This window comes from Sinocyclocheilus grahami, unplaced genomic scaffold (assembly GCF_001515645.1).
Source record: "Sinocyclocheilus grahami isolate Dianchi unplaced genomic scaffold, SAMN03320097.WGS_v1.1 scaffold987.1, whole genome shotgun sequence".
Taxonomy (NCBI): domain Eukaryota; kingdom Metazoa; phylum Chordata; class Actinopteri; order Cypriniformes; family Cyprinidae; genus Sinocyclocheilus; species Sinocyclocheilus grahami.
Window position 1 is genome coordinate 129,766 of NW_015506166.1, and position 11,963 is coordinate 141,728.

An 11,963-nucleotide genomic window follows, 5' to 3' on the forward strand; every position below is an offset into this window, starting at 1 on the left:
GTTTATATTCAGCCACTTTTTTGGTTTTTATAATGATAGATTTTTATTGATGTAGTTGTTGTTGTTAATATTATTATTATTAACTCCACAGATTTCACATGGTAGTTATTATATATATATATATATATATATATATATATATATATATATATATATATATATATGTGTGTGTGTGTGTGTGTGTGTATATATAACTCAAATCTTTTAAAGTATTTTATTAGTTTAAATAAAATATTAATTTAATTTATAATATAAAAATGTAAATAAAATATTTTAGTTCTCAGTCAGTGACTATTTTCACATCAAATATCTAGTTGCAATAACTAGTTCTTATAAAAAAGCTTGATGGGTATGTATTCATACATATATTATGTATTTCAAGGGCGCTTGCCTCTAGATCCAATAGAGGTTTCATACAGACTGTCTCTTTTAGGACATAGTAAGGAAGGATTAAAGCATTCAGAAAGGCCTTGCCTTATCTTTCTGATAACAGTCATTTTTCAAAATTACAACAAACCTTTTAAAAGAAGAACTAACTGTATGCACTTTTAATATTACAAGATGTTACTGTACTTACAGTGTTTTGTAATGGCTGAGAGGTCATTGTTTTAAAGGTAATACAATTTCTCTTTAGTGGATTTTCAATGAATCTTTTAGATTACCGAATTGTTCTCATTCATTTCCAATGACTCCATCCAGTGCAAACATTACTGATGACCGTACACAATGCAATGCCATAAGGACGTTACTCATAAAAGAAAAAATCCAGAATCAGTATTTTTGAGCAAACTGGCTGAATGAACGATTTAAATGACTCACTCATATAGAAAGTCACTTGTCGCCACTTTTGGCGTGAATCAAAATCCATTATTTATATTTCTCCTTTAAACACTCTATTGTCTACTGAAGACCCAATTACACAATATTCTCCAATGTGAGGTCTCAACTAAAACAGTTGCTTAAAAACGGTTTCAATTTAACGTTGAGATGAAGTTGGAGAAGTCTGTCAAAGCTCTGAACCATGATACAAGAAGACTTTCAAACTGAGAACAAGGGCAGCTTTCAGAGAAATGACCAAGAGGCAGGTTACAACCCCCAGAAGAAGAGCTGTAGGTCTTTTTGGCAGAAATAGTAAAAACAGCCCAGATATCAACACACACTACAGCACTTCACAGATCATGACTCTGAGAGTGGCTAGAAGGAAACACTTCTGACCAACATTAAATCATGCCTGGAGTTTGAGAACATCTAGCAACTTCTGAGGAACAATTTGTGGACTGATGAGACTAAAATTGAGCTCTTTGGCCTGAGAGTGAGGTGTTATATGTGGCACAAACCAAATACACTTCACAGTACCATGCTGTAAAGATTTTCACCTTGGAGAACCTGTTTCAGCTAGCCAGAGATCCACATGGTGAAGACTGATTTTCCATCAGGACAATGACACAGAGCACACAACAAAAAGGATAAAAGGGTGGCTTGGATCTGCTGCAGCTAGAGCCAGCCTTGAATCCAATCGGAAATGTTTGGCAGACTCGACAATTGCAGGCCACCGATGCTCTCGTGTAATCTAGCAGAGCTCATTTGCATTGAAGAGCAGGTACAAATTCCTAATGAAGATGTGTGACATTCAAACAAACACAAGAAGATTACATGGGAGTAGAAAGGTACCTTTGTAAGTGGGAAATATGTTTTTAATTTCAGAGACATCACTGTGCTTCAATAAATATTTATTTTTGGTTTATAAATAAGTTGTTGGGGGAGGACATTTAATTGGAAATGAGGAGGGGTGCATTTTCTGTCAAATATTGTATTTTAATGCTTGTTTAATAATCTTGCTCTTCCCAAATCATATTTGGCTCATAAAATAAAACTCCCCCCAAATATGACGTAAGCTGAAACAGGCCTGAAACTACACACTGCAACTGCTTGCAACAGAGTACAAGAAGTGAGAAAGCAAATTGACTGCAAGTAACTTCCTTCCTCCTCGTTACTGCAGTTAAAACTGAAGCCTTTTACGTCTTGTGAAAGAGAGGCCTTGTATAGTGTCACTACTGCAAGCGTTAAAAGGATGGTTGAGGCTTAATCTCACTGAAATATTAGCATAATTTAAACATGGCTTTAAAAGGCATATTGTAAAGCCCTAAGGATATCAGAGGTATATCATTAAAGGACACGCTCTTAACTTGCATGGTAATTTGCAAGAAAACTGTGACTACATTTATAATATGAATTAAATGTTATTATGAAAGGCTATCAAACGCTTCAGACATTACAGCATAAAGTGGATTTTTTACATAATGATTCAGGTATGAAGAGTATGATAATGAGATAATGAGAAGCAAGGAAAAGATTTTGCTGTGGTTAAATAAGCATGTTTGATGAAGTTGATAAGCTATTTAAGCACTGACAAATGAGCTTCACAAGTTCACCTCAACCCAGGTCATCTGAAGTAAAGGTCTGCCAGAAAACCATGCAGCTATGATCAGGACACTGGGTTTGTTGTCACTAGACTACACTTTTTAAATAGTTCAATTTATCTATTTATTAGGATGTTTATGCTTTATAACTCTTTTTCAAATATTAATAGTTTTCTCTCTTTCTTAATACTTTTTTTAATTGAACTTTTATTTAAGAATTTTTGCAGCTACACTTGAATTTGTTGAATGATACTTTTTAAATAATTTATTTATTTATCTATTTATTTAGAGAATATATGCAGCTACAATAATGACACTAGGATTTGATTAATGTCCCTGGACTACTCTTTTTAAATATTTTAATTTGTCTTTTTTATTTATTTACTTATTTGGGAGCATATACAGCTACAATAAAAACATTGAGATTCAATGGATTTAATACTCTTTTTAAATTATTTCCATTTTCCTTATTTATTTATTTTGTGAATTAGAGAATTTCTGCAGCAACAGTAAGGACACTGAGATCTGATGAATGTCACTTTTCAAATTATTTCAATTTTCATTTATTAATTTGAGATAATCTGCAGCTACACTGAGGAATTCTCAAAAAATATATATATTTATTTATTTAATTATTTATTTGTTAGGAAATCTATGTAGCTACAAAAAGGATTATTTTAATAAAATTATTCATTATTAATTAAATTAATTATTTTGTCTGATTTAGAAAATCTAATCAGTGATGACAATCTCTTGGATTTGAAGGACATCACTGGACTACTTATTCAATTTTCAATTATTTTTAATTTAATTTCTCAACTTCTATTAATTAGAGAATTTATGCAGCTATATAGAACACTGGGATTTGATGACCATCACAAACTTAATTATTGAATTATTACTTTTATTATTATTCAGTGCTGTCAAGCGATTAATCGCAATTAATCGCATCCAAAATAAAAGTTTTTGTTTACATAATATATGTATGTTTACTATGTTTATTTATTATGTATATATAAATACACACACATTCATTATATATTTTGAAAATATTTACATGTATATACTATATACATTTATATATTTATATTATTATATTATATATAAATATGTTTAATATATAAACATAGCATATTTTTCTTAAATATATACATGCATTTGTTTGTATTTATATATACATAATAAATATACACAGTACACACTCATATATTATGTAAACAAAAACTTTTATTTTGGATGCGATTAATCGTGATTAATTGTTTGACAGCACTATTATTATTTCTTATTCTGTTATTTTACATTTTTAATTAGAGAATACTGCTATGAAAAGGACAAGGGGATTTGATTAATGTCACTGGTTAGAACTATTTAAATTTTGCTTTCATTTGAAATATTTCAAAGATCTCTGTGAAACATGAAAGTTCTCTCCAGTATCCATGGTCTATTATACTTTCGTAGTTCAAACCAACAGAACTGTTTAATTAAGAGGTCAGTGTGTTGCCTAACCCCGGAGGTTGTCATGGGTTCCTTCAGGAATTTCTCATACTAATTCTATTCAGCGTTTTTGCACAACAAACTAAAAGCTATACACGGCTCAGCTGAAGGAACAGCACAAAGAGCAGTGTCACAGAGTCAGATCACATTCAAAACATCACCGACTAAGTGCTCATTAGGGGCTGTTGTCTCAAGCTGGCAAGAGTATTGGCTTTCCAATGATTCACAAAGACTGTCTTGTTGCCTTTGTGGGCAGCCATTACTCACTCACAGTATGGCAGTTGTAATTGCTTCCCTGTTTCCCAGCATCCCGTGTTTACTCAGAGTGGCCCTGTGGCAGTGCGATTGGGCTCAAATCATAAAACACCCTTTCCTCCTGTAACAAAACACGTCATCTGCGGCGTATCTCAAAGGCACGGCTCCTGTTCAGAGAGATAAGTCACACTGAATTTCTGTGACATTGTGTTTCGACCCTTCGGATTGTCCATGCATTTCAAGTCTGACCACCTGATGTTTTCCCATAGGCAAAGTTTGAGGTCAAAGTCTAGTTTGGATGAAGCATTTGCTTCATGATCTCATGACTGAACGGCTATGAACTACTGCCTGTGGCATTTGTTGGGGCTTTTATTATAGAGTTTCGAAGCAGAGACTAATAAATTACCTACTACGTGGCATTTTATGCCTTGGCCTTTGCTATATTTATTTAACCCAGTGTTAGCAAACTGTTGCTTTCAGCTTCTTTTCTACGGCTTCACATCATCAAATTCAATTCACACACTCAAGAGAATATTGTATTAAAATTCACAAGTGGGAGGACAATTAGAGGGTAAGCCAACTTTGGCAGCCTTGCAAATGAAAGTCGTGGAGAGTTTGCAGGGTATTGAAGAGGCCCAGGATTAAAGCTTATTCTGAATATTAAAACACTACATCAAATGATTTCCATCAGATTTTTTTTTAAACAAGCTCATGTTTTCACCTGTAGCTTTCCAACTCCACCATATTACGTGGCCTCTGGTAATAAAAAAAGGAAAATATACAAACATATGGAAAAAACGGAACCTGTGTCCATCTTTTTCTAACCAATGAGTGCTGTCATGATGGATTTCCATGCTCCAGTCTCATTAAAGGGACAATTCACCCAAAAATGAAAATTATGTCATTAATTGCTCATGTCGTTCCAAACCTGTAATACCTTTGTTCAACTTCAGAACACAAAAGATATTTTTGATGAAATCCGAGAGCTTTCTGACCCTGCATAGACAGCAATGCAACTACCACGTTCAAGGCCCAGAAAGGTAGTAAGGACATCGTTATGGGTGTCGAAGACTGACACGGATGAGAAGAAATTGTTGAATAAAGACATTATTATAGTCGTAAGTATTCTCTTAGCTTCATAAAATTACGGTTGAACCACTGATGTCACATGGACTATTTTAATGATGTCCTTACTACTTTTCTAGGCCTTGAACTTGGTAGTTGCATTGTTGTTTATGCAGGGTCAGAAAGTATCTTAATTAGAGTTCGAAGGTCTTACGGGTTTGGAACGTCATGAGGTGAGTGATTAATGACAGAATTTTCATTTTTGGGTGAACTATCCCTTTAAAAACCCATGTTAAAACAGGGTTAAAAGAGCTACTGAATTAATTAAAACAAAACATTTTCAAAATAACTTCTGGCCGCCTCATGTCATAAACTCATGTCATAAACTTCAGGTGATCCACTGCAAAAAGTCAGTCACTGCGACACTGTGAAGTGATTAAACTATGGAGCCACGTTCTTTTCTTAAACTATTTTCATAGATTTAACATTACATTATCCATTTGGAAAAATTGACTAGAAACACCAGAAACCGGAAATGTAAAGCATTGTTCCGGTATGAATCATGTGCGACTTCCCATGTTCAGGAAAAATGTGGATACTAATGTCAAAAGTATAATGAATGTTCAGTTACTTAACGCACATTTATGTACGTTTTCACCTTCAGTTTCAAAATCATTACCCTGAATGACTTCTGTTTCTTTCTCTTGCTTCCCGCCAAACATCTGTCTGGAAGTCAGTAGTTTGATGAGAGGGTGCGAAATTCCGTGAAAAGAGTGGATTGCTTTACGGCAGCAACAAATGCACACGTACAGCTATATTGCTATATTTATGACAGTGAATTCCACTCACTTAACTGTAGGAGCTCCAAAGTCGCAAAAATACACAAAACTACATACATATGCATTATAAATGCACCACACTGACGTAAAGACCATGATGTGAGGTCAGATATGTTCTCAGATTGTGTAATGATGAAATCAAGAATAACGGAGAGAGAGAGGGTAAACAGGTGGATTCAGTCAATGTTTACTTGCTGTAATTTCATGTGTGCCAAAACTTTTATAAAGCAAGGTCCACATATGATGATTTATGGCTATTTTGCAACTCACAGAGAGCCTGATTAGACATTATAGAGAACAGCTTACAACTTGAGAGGCAATCGATTTGAAAAATAATACCACCCAACTTAAAATATGTAATAACTGAGTGTGAAATGATTTCGATTTCCAACAGAAGGAAAATTAACATAATTTGTCATCATAATATGTGATGTCAGATACCAACATACAGATGAATCTCACGAAGCCCCAAAACTAAGAAAAAATATATTTTTGCTAAAAGTAAATGAAGCCTATACATTTATGACAATTAAGATGTTTTGCATTGAAACACTATTTTTTAAGACAATTTAGCAAGTTTTACCACCCAATTCTCATTAGCATAATTCAGCCTGCTTACGCCTAGGCTGCTATTTCCATTATTTTCAATGCTTTTTATTTGATTAAAATCAACATAAATTGACGGTGCTAATACTAGCCTACTATAATATATTTTTTTTCACCATATTACAGAGTCTATAAGAACATATTTTTGCATTACAGCAATGGGGCTTTTGCTTAATTGTTATGAAAAGAACGCTTCACAATAAGTTACTATCCAAAACATCTTAACCAATAAACCCATCGTGTGCTATACATTGTCAATATGGGGACACTAGCTGATTCTTTTAGCCATTACTATATTCACAATGCAGCATGGCCTATTTATTGTTTTTTATAAAGACGGTTGCAACAAATTAAAAATATCGAGGACACATTTTTTATTTAAACTTTTATTATCATTATTAAATTAATTAAGTAATATCCTTCCGCTAAAAGATGTAGTCCCTGACAAGACAGAACATCTGCTATGGGAGCGGCGCAGTGATATGATGAAGAGCTGGTACTGTATCATGGAGTTGACCAATCGGAGGACAATTAGAGGGTAAGCCAACTTTGGCAGCCTTGCAAATGAAAGTCGTGGAGAGTTTGCAGGGTATTGAAGAGGCCCAGGATTAAAGCTTATTCTGAATATTAAAACACTACATCAAATGATTTCCATCAGATTTTTTTTTAAACAAGCTCATGTTTTCACCTGTAGCTTTCCAACTCCACCATATTACGTGGCCTCTGGTAATAAAAAAAGGAAAATATACAAACATATGGAAAAAACGGAACCTGTGTCCATCTTTTTCTAACCAATGAGTGCTGTCATGATGGATTTCCATGCTCCAGTCTCATTAAAGGGACAATTCACCCAAAAATGAAAATTATGTCATTAATTGCTCATGTCGTTCCAAACCTGTAATACCTTTGTTCAACTTCAGAACACAAAAGATATTTTTGATGAAATCCGAGAGCTTTCTGACCCTGCATAGACAGCAATGCAACTACCACGTTCAAGGCCCAGAAAGGTAGTAAGGACATCGTTATGGGTGTCGAAGACTGACACGGATGAGAAGAAATTGTTGAATAAAGACATTATTATAGTCGTAAGTATTCTCTTAGCTTCATAAAATTACGGTTGAACCACTGATGTCACATGGACTATTTTAATGATGTCCTTACTACTTTTCTAGGCCTTGAACGTGGTAGTTGCATTGTTGTTTATGCAGGGTCAGAAAGTATCTTAATTAGAGTTCGAAGGTCTTACGGGTTTGGAACGTCATGAGGTGAGTGATTAATGACAGAATTTTCATTTTTGGGTGAACTATCCCTTTAAAAACCCATGTTAAAACAGGGTTAAAAGAGCTACTGAATTAATTAAAACAAAACATTTTCAAAATAACTTCTGGCCGCCTCATGTCATAAACTCATGTCATAAACTTCAGGTGATCCACTGCAAAAAGTCAGTCACTGCGACACTGTGAAGTGATTAAACTATGGAGCCACGTTCTTTTCTTAAACTATTTTCATAGATTTAACATTACATTATCCATTTGGAAAAATTGACTAGAAACACCAGAAACCGGAAATGTAAAGCATTGTTCCGGTATGAATCATGTGCGACTTCCCATGTTCAGGAAAAATGTGGATACTAATGTCAAAAGTATAATGAATGTTCAGTTACTTAACGCACATTTATGTACGTTTTCACCTTCAGTTTCAAAATCATTACCCTGAATGACTTCTGTTTCTTTCTCTTGCTTCCCGCCAAACATCTGTCTGGAAGTCAGTAGTTTGATGAGAGGGTGCGAAATTCCGTGAAAAGAGTGGATTGCTTTACGGCAGCAACAAATGCACACGTACAGCTATATTGCTATATTTATGACAGTGAATTCCACTCACTTAACTGTAGGAGCTCCAAAGTCGCAAAAATACACAAAACTACATACATATGCATTATAAATGCACCACACTGACGTAAAGACCATGATGTGAGGTCAGATATGTTCTCAGATTGTGTAATGATGAAATCAAGAATAACGGAGAGAGAGAGGGTAAACAGGTGGATTCAGTCAATGTTTACTTGCTGTAATTTCATGTGTGCCAAAACTTTTATAAAGCAAGGTCCACATATGATGATTTATGGCTATTTTGCAACTCACAGAGAGCCTGATTAGACATTATAGAGAACAGCTTACAACTTGAGAGGCAATCGATTTGAAAAATAATACCATCCAACTTAAAATATGTAATAACTGAGTGTGAAATGATTTCGATTTCCAACAGAAGGAAAATTAACATAATTTGTCATCATAATATGTGATGTCAGATACCAACATACAGATGAATCTCACGAAGCCCCAAAACTAAGAAAAAATATATTTTTGCTAAAAGTAAATGAAGCCTATACATTTATGACAATTAAGATGTTTTGCATTGAAACACTATTTTTTAAGACAATTTAGCAAGTTTTACCACCCAATTCTCATTAGCATAATTCAGCCTGCTTACGCCTAGGCTGCTATTTCCATTATTTTCAATGCTTTTTATTTGATTAAAATCAACATAAATTGACGGTGCTAATACTAGCCTACTATAATATATTTTTTTTCACCATATTACAGAGTCTATAAGAACATATTTTTGCATTACAGCAATGGGGCTTTTGCTTAATTGTTATGAAAAGAACGCTTCACAATAAGTTACTATCCAAAACATCTTAACCAATAAACCCATCGTGTGCTATACATTGTCAATATGGGGACACTAGCTGATTCTTTTAGCCATTACTATATTCACAATGCAGCATGGCCTATTTATTGTTTTTTATAAAGACGGTTGCAACAAATTAAAAATATCGAGGACACATTTTTTATTTAAACTTTTATTATCATTATTAAATTAATTAAGTAATATCCTTCCGCTAAAAGATGTAGTCCCTGACAAGACAGAACATCTGCTATGGGAGCGGCGCAGTGATATGATGAAGAGCTGGTACTGTATCATGGAGTTGACCAATCACAATCTGTCCCAGTTTTGTCATTTTCTTTGAACTAAAACAATTGATTTGAATTTTGCAGTTAAACGTTCTGGACGGGTTTCGTGAGAATCACGCACATGTTATGCTGGGATACATTTCTCTCCGCTACCTGTTGCACATCAATGAACGGCCGCTTCACTTCCGCTATTGCTCAAATGATGCACCAACTCCTGCAAAACTGCCGCTTTACCGATCTGATCGTTTCTCCTCTTTTCCATGATCAAATCCTCCAAACTCTGAAACTCCAGCACATGAAACTGTTTGTCAGGCAAGAAGAGCTTTAATCTGTACGGCTGTTTTCCTATCCGTATCTCCCCTCCCATCTTGAACTCCCGTTTACCGAATTTGCACCATGCGGCGAAACACTCCGAATTCCTCCAACTTAACTCTCTGTCTTTGGCCCCCACCTGCTCCATCGCGTTCTGCACCACCATGTCAGGACTGAGGGGCTTGTATTTGTACAGCTCGTTAACGATCCTGCCCCTCCTGCCCTGACTAGCATCGGTCAGAAAACTGTTCTTGACCTCCGCCCGGTGCAGGTGCACCACCTGGAAGTCCCCCACATACACAGCCCAGTGCGGGTACTGACCGGCGGACACGAACTCCAGCACGTCCCCGGGCTTGCATTTGTTCAATAAATTCTCCGGGCTGAACGTCTCCAGTTCCGGAGTGTTGCTACTTCTCTCATAAATGCACTCGTCTCGGTGGTAAACCGCGCAGTCCAGCTCGTTGTAGCGCTTCTCTTCCTCCTTCTGCTCCGAGCCACCGACATGCTGATGCTGATGAGGGTTATCGTCCAGTTCGTCGTCGTCGGTGGCGAAAATGTAGGAGACCCCGATCCGCGGGCCGTCTTCCTCCGTGTCCAGTCCGTTAGGGTCGGTCGTGGGAACTTCGGCGTAACTTAGGTGTGACAGTTTGTCCACCTGGTTGCCCATATATGCCACTTCAGCAGCGGACAGATGGAGTGAAATGAGCTCCACCTGTTACGAGCAGAGCGAGATGGACATGTGGAAGAAGAGTCACTGCGATGCTCCGTCTGCGCAGAGAGTTGCTTACTAAAGCTGCATATGCCAGATCCGCGCGCATCACAATTACAGACCAAAACAAAGCACTTTATACAAGAAGAGTTGCGTGTTATTGTGTGGGATAAGTCAGAGGTCACATCCAGTCTGTGTGTCCAATGATTCGCGTTGTTGCTCCAGGCGGTTAGTTAGTTAGTTAGTTAGTAGTCCTATGATGTTTCCAAGCATAAAGTTCTTCAAAGCTTCACTGACAGTGATGAAATGAATAAAATGTTGCTCCGGTATCCGAATAGAACGACAAACGCGTTATTTCCGTCCTTGCAGAAACGTAAAGCGCTCTGTTTGTTTGTCAAAATGTTCTCTGTGTTGTGAACTGCACCTGCTGCGCGTTGCTCGGGTTTACCAGATATTACGCGAACTAACAGGCAGAGCTGAAGAAAACCAGCCACAGCCACACACATTTAAAGAGGCATCGCTGTGTAAAGCAGTTTAGACCTGTGTCATTAAGAAGTATTAATATGATAAAGTAGCTCACTCAGGGCTGTCCTGTTAACAGTAGCCTGCTGCAGTGCTGCTCTGCCAATCATATTAGAGGAGCCACAAGAACTACTGTAAACAGCAAACAAACAAAAACATATAACTTAGGCCTATGTCATAATAATGCATAAAGTAATTTAGTTAATTAGGCCTACATATAAAGTAGCCAACATTTTGTTCACAAATAAGTGTGTCGCTAGACTCTTTTTACTGATAAATTCTTGAGATATTTTACGTAGGCCTATACCGTAATATTCCAGCAATCATGTCATTCTTGTTTTCTGAACCGTTAGAATCAGAACTAGCACTGCCAGATTCGCAAATCAATCACTGTTGATCTAATCGGTCAAAATAGTCTGAATGTGATTCATTCACTTGTACAATGAGCAGCAGTTTCTCCACTTAGTTTAACTTGACCAAGAACAGTTACCCAAAAATAGTAACGGCGTAGGCCTACTTCAAAATGCCAAAATCAAAAACTGCTGGATGAAAGAAACTTGCAAATGTCTTCTATCATATGTCAGCAAATAAGGCCCATTTACATTAAGGACGATAAAGATAATTACAAGATTTTAATAATTGTTCCGGTTCTATGAGAATAGTATGGAAGCCAGTTTTTGGCACAGGATAAAAATCCAAAAAGGTTATTGTGAATTTTTGAACTTGCAATTCAGACTTTTCTTCTAGATATAAACTCAGAATTCTA

General features: G+C 36.1%; 1 protein-coding gene across 1 annotated transcript; it reads right to left on the minus strand.

Moving 5' to 3' along the window:
* Positions 1 to 9,422: 9,422 nt before the first annotated feature.
* LOC107565211 (protein FAM84B-like) lies at positions 9,423 to 11,102 on the minus strand. Its single transcript, XM_016250432.1, has one exon. It carries the CDS (start codon positions 10,631 to 10,633, stop codon positions 9,818 to 9,820), a length of 816 nt encoding a protein of 271 aa, XP_016105918.1. The 5' UTR covers positions 10,634 to 11,102; the 3' UTR covers positions 9,423 to 9,817.
* Positions 11,103 to 11,963: the final 861 nt, after the last annotated feature.

Coding starts and splice junctions, on each gene's coding strand:
- LOC107565211 (XM_016250432.1), bottom strand. CDS start 10,633: ATGGGCAACCAGGTGGACAAACTGTCACACCTAAGTTACGCCGAAGTT.